Source organism: Pseudorasbora parva, chromosome 15 (genome assembly GCF_024679245.1).
Source record: "Pseudorasbora parva isolate DD20220531a chromosome 15, ASM2467924v1, whole genome shotgun sequence".
Lineage (NCBI taxonomy): Eukaryota > Metazoa > Chordata > Actinopteri > Cypriniformes > Gobionidae > Pseudorasbora > Pseudorasbora parva.
In genome coordinates this window covers 23,674,761-23,694,331 of record NC_090186.1, presented here as the reverse complement: position 1 = coordinate 23,694,331, position 19,571 = coordinate 23,674,761, and the positions used below count along the sequence as shown (strand labels likewise).

Here is a 19,571-nt window from a genome sequence, read left to right as displayed (position 1 = left end):
ACCTAGCACTTCATCAAAATTTCTCAATTCAACTCGGTTCATCAACCATAACTCCTTCCAGGACAGCCAGGAACCTTGGAGTTGTGATTGATGACCAGTTAAACTTCACTGACCACATTACTGCATCAGCCCGGCCTGCAGATTTGCCTTATATAACATTAGAAAGATTAGACTCTTCCTATCAGAACAGGCCGCACAACTCCTGGTCCAAGCTCTTGTTCTCTCCAGACTGGACTATTGTAATGCTCTTCTAGCTGGCCTTCCAACATGCACTATCAAACCCTTGCAACTGATCCAGAATGTAGCAACGAGGGTGGTCTTTAACGAGCCGATGAGAGCACATGGTAAGTCTCCTTCATTAGACTGCACTGACTGCCAATGGCCACTCGCATCAAATTCAAGGCACTGGTGCTTGCCTAGAAAGCAACCACTGACTCTGCACCAATATACCTAGACTCACTTGTTCAAACTTGCACACCCTCCATAACAGGGGTCGGGAACCTATGGCTCGCGAACCAAACCTAGCTCTTTGACAAAAATCATATTGCTCGCCAGGTCTCTCACCCTATACCAATAAATAATCGATAAAAAAAAGAAGAAAAAAAAGACACATCAAAGGGGATTAGCACTCTAAAGAAAAGCAGACAATTACAATTCCCTTGTTGTACATCCTACCGAAGTAAAGGAAACGTTTATGATAATATTCAAATTGTACCGGCCACACGTCACGGGATGCGTCAGCAACCACTCACGTTTCTGTGGTAACAGCTCCTGCACTGGGATTCAAGCAGCTTTTTAAGGTAATGGCAAAACCATTTTTAGAATATCCAAACTTTAATATCCTTGCTTTTATTGAAACTGGTGCTTTGCTCTGCAAAAATACATTTCCAAATATTTCACCCGGTGGTAGGTTACTTTCACGTTTGCCAGCCGGTCCTATGTGTCGAATTTATGATAATCTGCGCAGATGTATGAATGAATGAAAAAGAAAAGAGCGGTATGTGCTTTATATTGAATTATATTAAATATGTCTATTAAAAGTGTGATAAATCGGAAAAGAGAACTGAATTCTATTGACAGGATGCTGCGCGCGCTACGAGTGCAACACGGACATGCATAGTAGCCTGTCTTCGGCTGCGCGCCTAAACGGCCAAATAAACACAGAAATATATCAAAATGCCAAGTCGAGTATTCACATAAACACAGTAGAATGTAAGCACTGCGTTTTCTCTCTCTCTCTCTCTCTCTCTCTCTCTCTCTCTCTCTCTCTCTCTCTCTCTGTGAAATAATATTGCAACTTATTTATTGTTTGCTGCATATTTGTTTGTTTTTAGTTCACTGTGGACCTAATAATTAGCTAGTCTACTGTTAAACATTTTATTGGGGAAAAAAGGTTTTGTGAAAAAAAAATACATTAAACAAAAATGACAAAAATGGCTCTTTAGTCAGAAAAGGATCCCGACCCCTGGTTCAGAAGCTTGCCAAATGAACGACGCCTCGTGGATCCATCCTAAGAGGCATGAAATCACTCTCACAGACCTTTTCCTGGATCATTCCCACCTGGCGGAATGACCTGCCGATCTCAATTCGTGCTGCCGAGTCTGTAGCCATTTTCAAAAAGCATCTGAAGACACATTTTTTCCAACTGCACCTGACCAATAAAGAATAGCACTTAACTATCCAATAAAATTTTCTGTTTGTTTGTTTGGAAAAAATAAACTGTGTGTACTGTGCTTGATTAACTGACTCTTCTTGCAGCACTTGCAGGTTGTTGCCCTTATTTGTTCCGTTGCTTCTATTGGTCTCCCCTTTTTGTAAGTCGCTTTGGATAAAAGCGTCTGCTAAATGATTAAATGTAAATGTAAGAGATGAGCCAAAAAGCTAAATTTTGCTTGGTGGTTGGAAGCTCAGTTAACATCAATCTCTTCAGTTTCTTTTGAATGTAAATGAAACGTAAAATTCACAAACATACTGTGACTTTTTAATATTTTTTGAGCCACATAGATATTTGGAAATTAACAGATATTAATCCCCTCTCAAGGTACGTTCACACCAAACGTGAATAGAGGGTCTGGGGCGAATGATTTCCATGTTAAGTCAATGGAAAGGCACGTTGACGCACGTTTCTTTTGAATGTAAATGAAACGTAAAATTCACAGACATACTGTGACTTTTTAATATTTTTTGAGCCACATAGATATTTGGAAATTAACAGATATTAATGCCCTCTCAAGGTACGTTCACACCAAACGTGAATAGAGGGTCTGGGGCGAATGATTTCCATGTTAAGTCAATGGAAAGGCACGCTGACGCGCGTCTGGAGGTCCTGCGGCGCGATAGACGCGAATTTGAAGCGAATTGAGCGTCTTGCACGAGTGGTGCTTTTTGTACATTCACGCGTTTGAAGTGAATTCGCGCCTACGCCCGGGTTGAAAAATCTGAACTTTGGCGTCAATTTGCGCCGTTTTAACCAATGAGGAGCCTGCTTGCTGCTGTCACATGGTAAAGTGAATATTTATTGAGTCATTTTGTCACTAAATATAGTTTTAATGCTTTTCAGTTGATAATGTAATTGTTTAAAGCTAAAACAGGGTATATACAGCAATCCTTAAGTTAAATTTACAACTTTTTAATACCTTTTTTACTACCTTCAGAATATTTTTTAAAACCATCACAACACTGAATTGCAAGTGTTAATCAGCGACCTTTCTATTATTTACACAGATTTTGACATATATAACACAAAAAAGAATAGATTTATAATCGACACCAGGAGGAAATCTGTTATAAGTTATCATTCAGACAGTAAAATAGATCTCAACATTCACAAAGGTTGGTAAAGGAGAAGCATTACTGCATACACATTTGATTTCAATTAATAATTGGTAATTTAGCAATGAAATTATTTAGTGTTTTTTTTTTCCAACAACAAAACCTGAGCCAAATATTACATTTCTATAACTGTGATAAGTTGTTGAATTTAACAAATTACTAAAAACTAGTGCTGTCAATCGATTAAAAACTTTAACTAGATTAATCACACATTTTTTCTGTGATTAATCGCAATAAAAAAAATAAATGTTTTTGTATGTTTTTAACATATTTTTTAAATAATAATTTCACAGTTAATCAAATTAATGTAGAAACAACATAAAGACAGTATATTTTAAATACTTGTTTAAATGGCATTTTTTTATGAATGAAGGCCAGTATTACTGATTTTAATACAGCTACTGTTTTTTTTGTTTGTTTTGTTTTTTACATTCATTATTAGGCTTCAAAAATATAAAAATATAAGTTTTTAATTTCAGTAAACTTAAAACAATGCTATAAAACCTATAATAAATGTCATGTCTACTCCTGCCCTTCCTGTCTTAACAGTTAGGAAATATACAGAAATGTAATAAAGTTATCAAAGTTATAGGCAGTCTGCACTACATAAACTATAAATGAAATAGTTAATCCTTATTAAAGCTACAAAAGTTATTTAGTCAAGAGCAGCGAGTCATTTTCTCTGTTCCCTTTTTTCTTTAACTTTAGTGACAGGAAGCCATATTGGCTGCTGTCCCTTTAAGAGCAGACAGACACGCGGATCTCACTGTTTACTGTCTATGGATTGCGCCTCATTCTCTCACAACTCTTTTTGTTCATTTTAGACTTTATATAAATCATTTAAGATTGCTCTTATGATGATAGTCGTTGAAGATATGCCTAGATAAAACGTAAGCCAGCCACTTCTGTTGAGCGCGCAGTGTTCTGAGATGATGCCGAACGACCACTGAATATGACATCAGTATCAAACATACGTTGAGACGGAGATGAAAGATCTTTGATTATGTGCCCAGATATGCTAAAGCCCATATTTAAATGAACTAACGCGAATGCAGATAGAATTTCAATCAGAATAGGACACCTGATAGTCTGAAAAAATAATACCTAATTTGGAAAAAAATAATACCTCTGAGACCACATTTAACACTTTTAATGGCCTTAAATTTGACAATTTTGATTTATCACTTTTTAATACTTTTTAAAACCCCGCGGACACCCTGTAAAATATGTGGTTTACCTATAAAGACAGTGCCTATTTAAAAAGAACACACTTGCGTTTTTGGAGGTGTGAGATCCAGGCGATCTCCGGGTGCTTAGCGCTCGTTAACCCCGACGAGAGCAGCCTTTCCTCAGCCAGTCCTTCTGGCATTTGCCGCTGGCTCGGATGTCTATGTAGAGGTTAAACATGACATACTTCGTCTTGTGTACATATAATGGGCAATCTTTGGTTCAATTAATATATTGTTGCCTACCAAACCATTTTGACTGAGGGCAAAGTGAAGTCGATTTCTACGCAAGTCCAATTAGCTGCAGACGTGCGGATGGATTCAAAATGTTCACACGTCAAACTAGACGAGGTAGACGCGTTTTTGACGCTCAATTCGCATTTAGTGTAAACGCAGTGTCAGGCAACACTGTTAAAATTTGTATTCACTTCAAGGCTTGTAGTGATACAAATGATAGGTTAAGCTTCTTTTATTTTAATACATTGCTTTTTTATTTTAATACATTTTCCTTTTTTTTTCAACAGTTTTTTTTTGGGTGCATAGATCAGTGGGAATTTAAATGCTTTCAAATGAAAAACAATATCACTTGATAAAACACATTTCACCTTTTAAAATGCTAAACAGAACTTAACATTAAAATGTTTCCTTTCATAATAAAAAACTAAAATTTCTTTTGATCATGACATTTACCGCATAACCCATTTTTGCGCCCCTTGCAACAGTACAGTATATATGGTACAGTTGCAGTAATCAGTATGCCAGTATCAGGATTCAAGCTGGCATTCAAAGGAACAACTCTGCAATTAAGCCAGTAATAGGCATTAGACTGATCCAAGATCCATTCTCACCTGTGCAGGTGTGTGTTGTGGTCAAACCAGTCAGAGAGTGTGCGATGGCTGTAGAGAGGAAAACGCTGATGCAGGAGGTGGAAAGCCACATTCTCAAAAGTGTAGTTATTCAATGCAGCCTGAAAATAAACGAAGCAGTTGATTAAAAAGAAAACACTCAGATAAACAGTGTTACCTCTGGCATCTGGGGGTATGAATGTCAAGTAAACCTCAGTCTTCATAATCCTCCATAAGTTGAGGACAATGCGTCCAATAATATGGATTTCCGTCATAGTTTCTGCACCATATTCATCCTTTTCAGCCATGAATCGATTCTCCTTTGCATTTCCTGTAAAAGCAATGACACCAAATACTACATTTGAGGCACAGATTTGGCAGAACACCTGGTCTGCCTCAACTCTTAGTGAATATATAACCTCTCCTTTTAAATATAAAAGTGTTTTCACTGGCCCCATACACTTTCAGGTAGGTGTGTGTGTGTGTGTGTGTGTGTGTGTGTGTGTGTGTGTGTGTGTGTGTCTGTTTATGTGGTTTATGAGGACACAAATTTGTATAAATACATGGGTATTATCAATCAATCAATCAATCAACTTTATTTATATAGCGCTTTTACAATGATGATTGTTTCAAAGCAGCTTCACAGTGTTAAACAGGACAATATTGCAACAAAATTTGATTTGGCTAGTTTGATTTGGATAGTCTATAGAATTAACTATGACCTAATTAATACATTTAATTTGTATATTTAGTTGAATAACTTGGATCATAATTTTAGTGTCCCCAAATGAGCAAGCCAAAGGCGACAGTTCCCGGTTCCGGCTGACCTAGTTAATGCAGCCTAACAATCAGTCAATTGATTTGAATAATGAAAGTAAAATGTTCTCTATGTGTATGCCATAGTAAAGAGATGCAATTTTAGTCTTGATTTAAACTGACAGAGTGTCTCTGCCTCCGGAACAATGCTAGGAAGACTGTTCCAGAGTTTAGGTGCTAAATAGGAAAAGGATCGACCACCTGCGGTTGATTTAGATATTCTAGGTATTATCAACTGGGCAGAGTTTTGAGACTGCAATAGACACGATGGAGTATAATGTGTTAAGAGCTTGCTTAAGTACTGGGGAGCTAAACCATTTAGTGCTTTGTAAGTAATAAGCAAAATTTTAAAATGTATGCAATGTTTAATAGGGAGCCAGTGCAGTGTTGACAGAACTGGACTAATATGATCGTACATCCTGGTTCTAGTAAGAACTCGAGCTGCTGCGTTTTGGACTAGTTGGAGTTTGTTTATTAAGCGGGACAACCACCCAGTAGAGCATTACAATAATCTAGCCTTGAGCTCATGAACGCATGTACTAACTGTTCAGCATTTTGCATTGAAAGCATGTGCCGTAATTTAGATATATTTTTAAGATGTTAGAATGCCGTTTTTCAGATGCTAGAAACGTGGCTTTCAAATGAAAGATTGGTATCAAAGAGCACACCAGGTTCCTGACTGACGATGAGGGTCATCAAGTGTTAGACAGTATTCTAGGTTACTACTTGTGGAGCTTTACTGTCCAATAATTAAAAATTCAGTTTTATCTGAATTAATTTGCAGGAAATTACTATTCATCCAATTTTTTATATCAGCTATGCATTACGTCAGGGCGTGAGGAAATATAGAGCTGAGTATCGTCAGCATAACAATGAAAACTAACGTCTTGCTTCCTAATGATATCTCCCAGTGGTAGCATATACAGGGTGAAAAGCAACTATCCTAACACTGAGCTTTGCGGTACCCCATACTGAACTTGTGATTGGTGTGACATCTCTTCATTTACTTCTACAAACTGATAACGGTCAGATAAGCATGATTTAAACCATGCCAATGCAGTTCCACTAATGCCAACATAATTTTCGATTCTATTCAAAAGAATATTGTGATCAATAGTATTGAATGCAGCGCTAAGAACGAGTAACACTAATAGTGAGATACAACCACGATCAGATGATAAGAGTAAATCATTTGTAACTCTAATTACAGCAGTCTCAGTACTATGATACGGTCTAAATCCTGACTGGAAACCCTCACATATACCATTTCTTTCTAAAAAGGAACATAATTGTGAGGAGACAGCCTTTTCTAGTATTTTTGATAGAAACGGTAGATTTGAGATTGACCTGTAATTGACTAATTCTTTAGGATTAAGTTGTGTTTTTTTAATAAGTGGTTTAATTATTTAACCAACCTATTGGGCCACTGAATCTGCGTTAACGACAACAGTTGGGGCAACAGCCTTAGTCCTAATGGGTTGTTATCATCGCTATAAAAATCCAGTGTTCTGTATTTTGCGTACGTGAATTTTTGTTGTATGTGGCTATTGTAGATGGCTATAAAAAAAAACAAAAAATAAAAAAAAACATTGTGTACTGTGCTAATTAATTGAGACTTCTTACAGCTCTTACAGGTTGTTTGCCTTGTTTGTCTCGTTGCTTCTATTGCTCTCCCCTTTTTTGCAAGTCGCTTTGGATAAAAGCGTTTGCTAAATGATTAAATGTAAATTATAGCCAACTTAAACATTTTCGGTACATACCCTAATGTCAAGAATGAATTCATAATATTAAGCAGAGGATCTATGACTTCTGGAAGTATCTCTTTTAGTAGCCTAGTTGGTATAGGGTCAAGCATACATGTTGATTTTGATGATTTAACAATTTTAGCCAATTCTTCTCCCCCTATAGCAGTGAATGAGTGTAATTTTTCCTCAGTGACACTACAATGTTCTGTCTGAAGTGATACTGTGGTAGACGGCTGCATAGTTATAATTTTATTCCTAATGTTATCTATCCTACTAGTAAAGAAGTTCATAAAGTCATTACTGCTTTGTTGTTTACAAACGTCAGCAGTAGAAGCTTTATTTTTTTGTTAATTTAGCCACTCTATCAAATAAATACCTTGGGTTGTGTTTGTTTTCTTCTAAAAGAGTTGAGAAATAAGCAGATCTAGCAGTTTTTATGGCCTTTCTGTATGCAATCATGCTCTCTTTCCACAAATTGCGAAAAACCTCCAGTTTTGTTTTCTTCCAGGTGCACTCAATTTTTCTGGCTGCTATTTTAAGTGTGTGTGTGCTCATTGTACCACGGCGTTGGAATATTTTCTTTAATCTTCTTTAAGCGCCGGGGAGCAACTATGTCTAAAGTGCTAGTAAAGAGAAAGCCAATAGTTTCTGTTGCAACATCAAGTTCCTCTTGGCTATCTGTAATGCTGAGGAGATGTAACTGATGAGGAAGATTATGTACAAAGCAATCTTTAGTCACAGTGGTTATAGTCCTGCCATATTTGAAGCAAGGGGATGGCTTTGCTGCCTTAGCTTAATCAAGTATACATGATATTAGGTAATGATCTGAGATGTCATCGCTCTACTGCAGAATTTTAATGGTATCAACATTTATTCCATGTGACATTATTAGATCTAAAGTATGATTAAGGCGATGAGTGGGTCCCGATACGTGTTGTCTAACTTCAATAGAGTTTAGAATGTCTCTAAATGCCAATAGAGCATATTACACTGGTATTACACTATAAATGTGGTTTATGAGGACATTTTAAATGTCTTCATATTTCAAATAGCTTTAAAAACATACTAAATTATGTTTTTTTTGAGAAGGTAAAAACGCAGAATGTTGGGTAGGTTTAGGGGCAGGGGCAGTGTAGAGGGACAGAAAATACGGTTTGTACAGTATAAAAACCATTACGCCTATGGAGAGTCCTTGTAAACCACATAGAAAAATGTGTGTGTGTGTGTGTGTGTGTGTGTGTGTGTGTGTCCTTTTGATACCAGGTTTTATGCTGGGCTGGACTGCGTCTATCAAATAACAGGGCAAAAGATCTCAGGAAGAAAAGGCAATTATAACAGGTGGAGCCAATTCAAATTTAAACGGTGTACAGATAACGACATACTTTGGTTTATATTTGCTCTCCACAGACAAGCCCTGTGTTGAAATGTTTATATTCAATTTATATTAATTATTAACAGGGTTTGAAATCAACACCTGCAAACCTGCCAGATGTGGATAAAAAACAACTATGGTGGGTAACGCTGTCAAATCACTAGCCATCATGATACAGTGTATTATGCAGAATCTGCGCATTTTTGGCTTACTACAACACACACCACTACACAATAAATAACTGAGTGCTGATTGAGATGTGATTATATTTTGTACCACATGTTGTTTGATGTTCTATGTACTGTATTGATCTGTCTAGCTAAAATAATTTTTTGGTGAAAAGGATCCGGGCCGGTCAATATCTGGTGTGACCACCAATTGCTTCATGCAGTGTAACACATCTCCTTTGCATAGAATTTGTTGATTGTGGCCTTTGGAATGTTGGTCCACTACTCTTCAATGGCTGTGCGAAGTTGTATACACCAACCCAGAGCATCCCAGACATGCTCAATGCTCCTAAACATGTCCAGTAAGTATGTTTGTCATGCAAGAACTGGGATATTTTCAGCTTCCAGGAATTGTGTACAGATCCTTGCAACATGGGGCCATGCATTATCAAGCTGCAACATGAAGTGATGGTCGTGGATGAATGGCACAACAAATGGCCACAGGACCTTGTTAAGGTATCTCTGTGCATTCAAAATACCTTGTTAAGGTATGCTCTGGGCATTATCTGTAATAACTGTGTTGCAAGCACCAATCCGGTTCGTTTTTTTTTTCTTCTATAGACTGTACTCACAAAGAGTACAGATCAAGATAAACTAAAAAAATTGCCGGAGTTGTCCTTTAATCTCCTTTATTTATCTTTTTCGGCTAGTAGAAGTTCTGAATGGCTAGTGAGTGAAAAAGTTAATTTGAAACAGATTATTAAGTAGTTAAGAAAGTGATGTACACACAAATCCCAACTGCTCAACTTCTTAAAGCGTTGATCCTAATCAAATCTATTATATGTCAGTATAGTACAGTGGTTTTCAAACCCTGGGTCTTAAGAGACTTAAAAAATGGGTCGCCAGGACAATTAAGAAAAAGGAGTTAGCTTACATTAAATATTTAAAAATATATATTTTTTCCATAAAATCATTCTATAGGCCTATATAAAAGTAATAAATACATGAAATATACATTGACTTAAATAATTAACAGATTAACAAAAAAAAGAAAGAAAGGAAAATAAATGTGTGACAGTTGCTGCTGACTGGTTCATTATCGTGAGGTGCGACACTCCTCCAAATAAGTTCACGGAAAGGAAACCCAGAAGACAGAAAGCAAAACTTGTTTTCTTTAGGCTATTTTATTGCACAATCAATGTAAGTAAACACTTGCTATTTTAAATAATGTCCATCTGTTATGTATGACTATTACAGATTTTATTTGTTTCCTCTGCTCTTTTGCACTGGCGCCTCGATCACGCACAGTCGCACACACAACATGCGAACTGTGATGGCTTTGCAAACATGACATCGCAGCCAGTTCATTATCAAAATAAAATAGCCAACCTAATATATAAAAAGTTACATAGCTCAGTTTAAATAGCCAGTAGTAGCCAACAATTCGTGCCATTCAGCGTGAGCACTGCTCCTGAGGTGTTTCCAAGTAGAGACCCGCTCGCAACATGCATGTTTTGTCCCGCTTCTGTCCGCATACAAGTATAAATAGTTTTTTTTTCTGCGTGGTTTGGCGTGGCAGAATACGCGCAAAGTGCGCTCGTAATTCCAAAAAGGCTATAATCTCAGTTCAACGCGATCTCACAAAGCTCTGTTATCAATAAAAATGACTGCACAATGAATAATTTTTTTTTATAATGTCTAAACTTTCTTTGTTATAATCAAAGGATTTGTCAGCAGAATTCAGCACTGCACAAAAACTCTTGAGCGGTGAGGGGATTTTTCTCTTAAATGCATCTGTTTGGCCATTGCGTTCTAGAAATAAACATTTGTTGTATTGGCTTTGTTTAACCAATATATTGGTTACATTGCACAACGCGGCAAAAACGTGTTATACTCTGCCTCCACCTGTAATTTGTTTTTATTTTATTTTAAAACATTTGATTTGTTTCTGGATGTTTTCTTTTTAGATTTTTTTTATTTTGCTGTGGTCATGCAAATAGTTTTATTCTCCCGAAATACACACACACACGAGTAGCTACCGCCCGCACTCAGCCATCAAATCTAGTCCCACGCCGCACTCTATATGCGTTGGGTTCCGCGAGTCCCGCACCGCGAGTCCCGCGCCGCACTCTATATGCGTTTGGTTCCGTGAGTCCCACGCCGCGCACTCTATATGCGTTGGGTTCCGCGAGTCCCGCAGGAGTGCAATTCTCAAGCACATTTTTGCGCATGTGAAGAGAATCATTTTTCCCATCAATAATAATGATTTAGCATCTAAATTTATCACCAATATGGAAACATTTAGACTCGAATGAGGGAGTTAGGCTGCGTGAGTCTAACGCTGGTTACTTTCAGTTCCTCATTAAATTATTTCGTTTTGACTTTATATAGCTAGGCCTATAACCTTCTGTTCTGAATACCGTTAAATTTGAAGGATTTGTTGTGGACTGAAGGGAACTAAAATAACCTGTTTGTGTAGTACAATATTTCGCTTTATTTAGCCTACAGGTATTATTATGCATGCAATTAAATGCGACTTATACGTGACTTAGGCCTTCCTGTTTTTCTCTCTTTCAAAAGTCTTGTTGGTTAACAGCTAACCAGTTAATTGGCGTCCCATAGATATGCCTAAATTAGTGCAGAATCAACTTTGCGTTGCAAACGCATCATGGATCAAAAGCAGTTGTGAGGAAAAGTGCTGCACTGAATCTAGTGGTTTAATGGAGAATACAGTCAAATGGCCCATTGTATGCAAGTATTGTTATGCTTGGCTTGACTTATTTGAATGTAAATGGTTGTAGGCCTATATATGGGTCGCGACAACTAAAAAAAAAAAAAAGTGGGTCGCTTTAAAAAAAGTTTGAAAACCACTAGTATAGTATTTCACCTCCTCATGTAGAGTGTAGAGACTATTACACCAAATATACACTTTATAGTAAAAGCTAAAACTTCCTTTAACCATGCCAAAAGGCACAAGGCACTAAACAGATTGCAGACTGCTAGCTGAGCTACCCTTACCTGGCACACGGGAGAGCTGCTGGCACAGGTCGACACCGAGTGTTAATGCACGCTGCAGTAAGTAACCCCAAGAGTGCATCTGGACCTCATAGCCAACCAGAATGTCTGGGTCATACCTGCGGGAAGGTGGGGTGTTATGAGATGTTATGAGTGTTTTTTCTATACTGGGTCTAGAGATCATTATTATCATCATCATCATGCATTTCATACCAGTATATTGACAAAAACAAAAAGAGAATATTGAGGAATGTTTTATGACAAAAGAGAAGCTCCTCTTATGTGTGCATTTAATTATAAATTGTTATATTTATATAGCGCTTTTCAAGGCAAGGGCTTTACATGGAAGGGGGGAATCTCAAACACCACCAATGTGTAGCATCCTCCTGGATGATGTGATGGCAGCCATTTTGCACCAGAACACCCACCACACACCAGTTAATGGTTAATGGTGGAGAGAGACAGTGATGAAGCCAATCCGTATATGGGGATTATTATGAGGCCATGATGGACAGGGGCCAATGGGCAAATTTGGCCAGGACACCAGGGTTACACCTCTACTCTTTTTCCAAAGGACATCCTAGGATTTTTAATGACTACAGAGAGTCAGGACCTCTGTTTAACGTCTCATCCAAAGGACAATGCTCTTTAACAGTATGGTGTCCCCATTACTATACTGGGGTGTTAGGACCCACACAGAGCACAGGGTGAGAGCCCCCTGCTGGCCTCACTAACACCTCTATCAGCAGCAACATAGTTTTCCCAGTTGCTCTCCCATCCAGGTACTGATCAGGCTCAGCCCTGCTTAGCTAAAGCGCAAAACCAGTCTTGGGCTTCAGGGTGATTTAAATTATGCTTTAAATTATGTCTTCTGAAGTCATAAGATTGCTTTCTTAGAAGCAAAAACAGCAATTTTATTAATTATATCTCCTGAATGGCAGTAGTGGAACATATGTTCAGTGAATAGATTACATTTTCGTCTGTTCATCTCATAAAGCCATTGCATGACTTTAAACGAGCTGGAATATAAAGAAACAAATTGTAGGAATACATTTTGACATTTTTGACGTTTACAGGGCGGCATGTACTGTTAATGGAAAGCTTTTCTTATGGACAAAAATAGAGGTCACAGAGTGTCGACCCAAGTTGTCAAAATATACATTTGACCCCCCCTCCCCCCAATAAAATAGATACCATTTTTTTATGAAGTTAGTTGCAGCTGTACATAACTGAATTAATCCAACACATATACTGTTAACCTACTTTCTAATTATGCCCAAAATCTCTTCAAACAGCTCCTTCTCATCACTGGCATAGGTCACCTGCAGTCCTGTCACACCAGATCTATAAAGAAAGGGTGCTGTGCTCCTGGAGGCTAAAGTAAGAATACAACAAAGCAATACATTTGCAACAATGACACATTGCATACTACATCAAATACTAAATAAAAAAAGAGAGAGGACTTTTATCTTGAAAAAAAGTAAATAAATAGGAATCATATTAATCACTTAATTAATCATCCATTATTTCACAAAGTCAGCACGTACCTTATTTTTCAATAATTCACATGCTGTATAAGTTAAATTATGGGTGATGAAAAAAGTAAATAAATATGAATCATATGAATCACTTTATTAAAGAAAAAAGTTTCCTGTCTTTTCTGCATCTCACTTCTTTTTGTACTAATTTAATCTAGTTTACCCTTAACTTGGCACTGTGTACATATTGTACATATTATACACATGACTTACTTCATTTGTAAGTTTCTTTGGATAAAAAGTATCAACTAAATTAATAAATGTAAATATGTATCTGTAATTAAGTCAAGATCGAATACAATTTAAAACGTGGTTTAAATGAAAACTAATCAACTCCTTTAAGCCAATCAGAATTATGCATTCTAAAGTACTGTGGAATAAATCTAACAATGTGTGCCAACCAAGTTCTGAGGATCATTTAATTTGCTTGTCCTCACCAAGTGAAACACAGCATTTGATATCTATTACTAAAGAAGGACAGGATTTTTGAGTGTGGGAATACACACAAGCCAAGCAACTGTCAAATTGTGTTGTCGCTATGGATTTGCAAAACTGAAAATTTTCATCATTTTCAAAATTAATTTTGGGTTGTCTAATTCAGATTAATGTCCACTAGTCCAATTAAACATGTTTTTTTAAGGATTTATGGACTAAGTGCAACTTTTCAATGGAGTAAAAGATATCACCAATAAGGAGATATAATTATTACCTTTTACTGCACAAACTAAAATCAACTGACCTTGAATGGCTGCCAAAAAAGCAGAGAACTTCAGCACAGAACTTCTTACAAGCATCTCAGACTTAGAACAATGCACTTTAATGTCACCCAAGCTTTTTGACTCACAGGTGTGACAACCGCACTTGCTGCACGATCTGACTCCACTCCGGAATTCTGATCACCTGTGCATCATCACCAGAGCTACATATAAGCACGACGTTCACCAGCTGTGTCCCAAAGTGAAGGGTGCGCACTTCGAAGGCCATGCACTCCGAAGGCCAGACCAGGCCACGCCTTCAAAGTGCACGAAGGGCGGACCGAGAGACAGGGTTGCCAGGTCTGAATAATAAAACCCCTCCAATTGTTTTTCAAAAGTATCGGAATCACGGCCAGAATGGACCAAAATATCCCAAAATGCGGGACGCGGGCAGTAGAAATATTGCTTAAGTAAAGACAACTTAACCTGTGGACCTGGCAACAATGAACCAAAGCGCCGTTAATGGACTAGCAGGTTCTGACAACTGACAGCGGACGTTCGTGAGGAGATTTTAAAAAGAGAAATGGAGCATATACTACTACATATACATATATATATATATATATATATATATATATATATATATATATATATATATATATATATATATATATATATATATATATATATAAATATATATATATATATATATATACATATATACATACATACACTTTTTTTGAGCTCTCTATTGGGTTTTGACATGCTTCAAAGCCTGCGACGATGGGCTGGACCATAAGCATATAAATCTGTAGCCGGTTAAATATTGTCAAATTGCAAATATTATTTAACAGTTTATTTCTTATGTTAAATGTAACTGTTACAATATATTTTAAACATTTAGCCTGTCCAAGTTTTTTTTTTTTTTTAAGTAGGCCTACTTATTTTTATTCAACTCATCATCTCAGATGCATTTTTTATGGCATGCCATGCAGCCGTCGACCGATTCAGCCCCGCAAAGCTGCGGACAGTGGAAATATGCCCTGCTAATCCCAGAAGATGATGTCCCGCTCAGGCCTTACCAGAGTCTCTATTGTGCATTATTCCCCATCCCGGTCCAGCTCCAGCTTCTCCCGCTCAGCGCAATGAAAGTGTTGAAAAGTGTTTTCTTCTGGTTTGGCTGATAATAAAAATTTGTTGTTTCTAATGTTAAACTTAAGTTATTTTATTGGTCTATAAATAGGCTATAGTTGTAAAAAGCCTACGTAGGCTAATAGACCAGTTTATTTTCATTTACACATTTTAAATTACATGACAAGAAAATATATGTATAAACATAAATGTGTTTAATGTAGCTATAAATTATAACGTGCATTACAAAAATAAACAATAGCTAGTCTATAGAAAAACCACTTCTCTTTAATTTAGCCTACGTTTGAAGTTAACGAAAATGAACAATAGACAGCAGTTCGTTTAATTTACAAATAACTTGCATAAAAAATAATGAGCTAGCCATTTAAATTGTTCTGTGTCGGCCACGCATTCAGCCTTTGGAGGATCGATGTTTCGTTGACCGTCGTCAGAGAACATTCATTCAATCATTCATTCATATAAAAAAAAACAAAAAAAAAAACTTTATTTTAGCATCCAAGTCAGCAGTTTTCGCTTGTTTGTATTTTTTCTTATAATTCTGAGTGACAGATGTCACATTTGATTTAGCCTATTTTTCTGTGATATTTGTTTTAGTTACGGTGTTGACATAGGCTATAGCCTAGGCTGTAAGAAAAATAAATGAATGCACGGACAATTCCTATCCAGTGTCTCTCTTTCTGTAAGGGAAATTTAAAAGATAGATTCTGGAAACAAAATCTAAATTTAGCTGGATCAGTCGGGTCGGGAATAAAATAATTTATAGCGGGTGAGCAGCACGGAGTGAATTTTGCGCGAGCGGAATGGTGCGGTGCGGAATAGCGGGAGCAGGACGAAAATACAGCGCCGCGCAGATTATATTTTGAAGGCTATAAAGTGTATGGGGGAAAAAAGAAACAGCGAAAAGGGTGATAATGGACTGATTCCTCTTCTTGAGATAATAGTTGAGAAATAAATAGCATTTAAAAATTGGGAAATTAAAGTTTATCTTGCTCAGGGCAGGGAACTGGGAACTGTGTGAATGCACTAACGTTGAACATTTTATTTACTTCTAGCGCTTGCGCTGTTGTGTTCAATAGTACCCAGGCTACACTTGAGTTACCGACCGCTACCGTCTTTAACTGGAATCTGATCGAGTGCCGCGGGAATGCGGACCAGTCAAATCCTGTAGTCACCAGTGTGCTATGAATTCTGGGATAGGGAAGGCTGCGAAGTTATGGGAAGGTCCCATCTGCTGTACCCTTCCTTTGCCTGAGAACCGAAGGGCGCATTTTGAAGTCGCTCATGAATTGCGGCAGCCTTCGTCGCACCGCTATGACGCAATCGCACTTCAAATGCGGCCTTCAGAGGTGCAGCTTTCACTTTGGGACAGCCTACGTAGTGCCGCTGTGACGTAATAACACTTCAAATGCGGCCTTCAGAGGGTGCAGCCTTCACATTGGGACAGTCTTCGTAGTGCAGGTGTGACGTAATCGCACTTCAAATGCGGCCTTCGAAGTGCGCGCACTTCACTTTGGGACACAGCTACGATCACTCATTGGCTGCGTCCAAAAACCTAGGCTGCTGACTCGTTGCCTCGCTCCCTCTTTAGATAATGACTTGTAAGGTAGCGTTTTGTGCATGAAGCCATCTCATGAAACTAATTTCGTACAGACTTCTAAGGCAGTGTAACAGTTTAATGATCTACAGCAAAATAGAGAGAGCTTTGGTGAGAACTAACCACATATTTAATTACTACAGTAGTGATTTGTCGCTAGAAATTACATCAGAAGTGTAATATGTTGGTAAAAATCGTACATTTACACACAAACTGTACCGCCATCTACCAAAAAGATGGCATCCGAAAGTTCCATCGGATGCCATGGGCCCCACTCCCCCAGCTCAGCTGTCACTGAATGGAAAGCACAGGATTGTGGGATATCAAAGGCAGCGAAGGACACATGTACGCTGCCTTCAAAAATCGATCAGATGAAGGTATCTCAGGAGATAGGAAGTGAAGGAAACATTAGATTCGGACGCAACTTGATGCCTTCCTGCCTTCAAATGTGTTCTCCGAAGGCAGCATTTTCCAGGTTTTGGACGCAGCCATTGGTTTACCATCGGTCTTGCACTGATCACCGTCCATGACAAACGTCTACTCAACCTGTTGTTGTTCTACCTACCTGTCCTCTCCATGTATTACATTTCTCCCAGCGCTAGAGGCTCTATTGCTACATATTCAAAATTCAGCAGTGTCCTAATGACATTGTCGAGGCATGACAGCTGAAGACCAGATGATGGGTCTTCATGACAATTCAGACGATGGGGATCGACGCAGCACCATGCAGGAGGCAAACAAAGTTTACCGCGCAGTTCTGTGGACACACTTGGGTCGATGCAGAAGTCCAAGCCACTCCATGGCCCCAATGCGGAACAGCGGTGCAGCCGAGACTCAGCAGCCGAGAAGCGGAACATCCCAACATGCCGGACGCTGATGACGCTAGCCCGGTGCAAACTTCAGCCACCATGCAGCTCAAGCCCGAGGGACACCACCGAAACCACCAGTGAGCAGCCGACCCCCAGAAGAGAGAGCAGTTGCAGCGAGCAACATGAAATGTCCTTCAAACCAGAACCAACCGCAACTATACAAACATAAACATCAGAGCAACGGTGGAAAATGGCAAACAACGTCCTCACAGTGGCAACAGTCCCAATTGTAGCTCTGACTGTAAGACTAGTCACAAACATAATAAAATAAAATAAAATCTAAATCTAACTGTACAGTTAACATGATTTGTGGGTGGAGAAGCGGCGAACAGACAACGCCAGCGTCCTCTCCCCCACGTTGCCTAGCAACAAATGATGATTCTTCATCATCATCTCCACCATCTACAAAGGAAAGTTATCTGTCATCAGTCAGTTTGTGTTCTACGTGTCAAGATATTCTGTGTTCTGCCTGTGTCTCTGTCTAATAAACTTTCACACGTTACACTTACCTCTGTGTCTGACAGAAGACCAGACCCAATGCAGAGCTCTCCGGACACAGGCAGGGACCGCACCGCTGATCACTTCACCAACCTGGTTCAAGCTGTACAGTCCTCACTAATCCAAGACACCAATCCTTCACCACCAGTGGCTAACACGACTGTACCCCCATCACCAGCACCTGCGATGCCCGTCACTTCTTCAGCTGCCTCTGCGAGTCCCATGGCCTTACCAGCGACATACAGCGGTGCACTGAGGATTGCAGCGGGTTTTTGTTACAATGCTCCCTGTACATGGAAGCAAATTCCCATCTGTTCCAACGTGAGAGAGGCCGAGTGGCATTCATCATCATCTTGCTCACCGGACAAGCGCTACAATGGGCACAGTCCTTGTGGGAATCGAATGCACCAGTCCCCGGCGCTTTCTGTTCTCATCTAAAGGAAGTCTTCGGTCAACACACAACTGAACTGTCTGTTCACAATTATCTCTTTAAAATTCGTCAAGGAAAGGGAGAAACTGCTAGTTCTTACAACTTACGTTTCCGCACTCTGGCATGTCTTAGCGGTTGGAATGAATCTGCCCTCATCACAACATTTCACCACGGCCTTCTAAATGAGGTAAAACAACGAATCGTTGTTTATGAAGATTCAATGGGTCTTGAATTGTTAATCCAAAACAGTCCGAGTATCACAACGACTATCTGCCTGTGGTCTCACTGCATCTGCTGTCACTCCTTTGCCCATCAAACCATCTGTCGCACCTGAACCTATGCCAATTGACACCATCTCACCACAACGGAATGCCAACGCCAGATCAACCAGCAGCTGTGTTTGTACTGTGGGATTTTTGCTCGGTCCGACCTCCACGTCCTGCGGTGAGTACCATCCAATTACCTCCTCATACTGCTCATCTTACAAAGACCCTGGCGTACGTTAATAATTCTCACATATCCATATTAAGCAAAAGCCCTCATCGCCCCTGGGTCGGCTGGGAACTTCATCAGTCAACAAACCCTACAGAAACTGGATGCCCATCGCCAACGTTGCCCAGTCGACCTCAGGATAACCACAATACAAGGAAAACCGCTGGACTGAGGTCGTGTCCACCATTTCTCCCCCACCCTTACCCTCCGCATTGGTCATCTGCATGTGGAAACCATGTTTATGGTGCTGGAGGAGTCACCCGCCGACATCATCCTGGGACGCCC

The 19,571-nt window shown here is 38.9% G+C and overlaps 1 protein-coding gene across 2 annotated transcripts in view; it reads right to left on the bottom strand.

The window, feature by feature from the left end:
* rev3l (REV3 like, DNA directed polymerase zeta catalytic subunit) overlaps positions 1-19,571 on the bottom strand; it is a 204,124-nt gene that overhangs the window by 52,138 nt on the left and 132,415 nt on the right. For both annotated transcript variants that reach the window (XM_067417392.1, XM_067417393.1), the window contains exons 18-21: positions 13,282-13,393; positions 12,022-12,137; positions 5,116-5,234; positions 4,907-5,025 (exon numbers count right to left, since the gene is read on the bottom strand). In XM_067417392.1, coding sequence (XP_067273493.1) covers positions 4,907-5,025; positions 5,116-5,234; positions 12,022-12,137; positions 13,282-13,393 — 466 coding nt within the window. The remainder of the gene's footprint in view (positions 1-4,906; positions 5,026-5,115; positions 5,235-12,021; positions 12,138-13,281; positions 13,394-19,571) is intronic.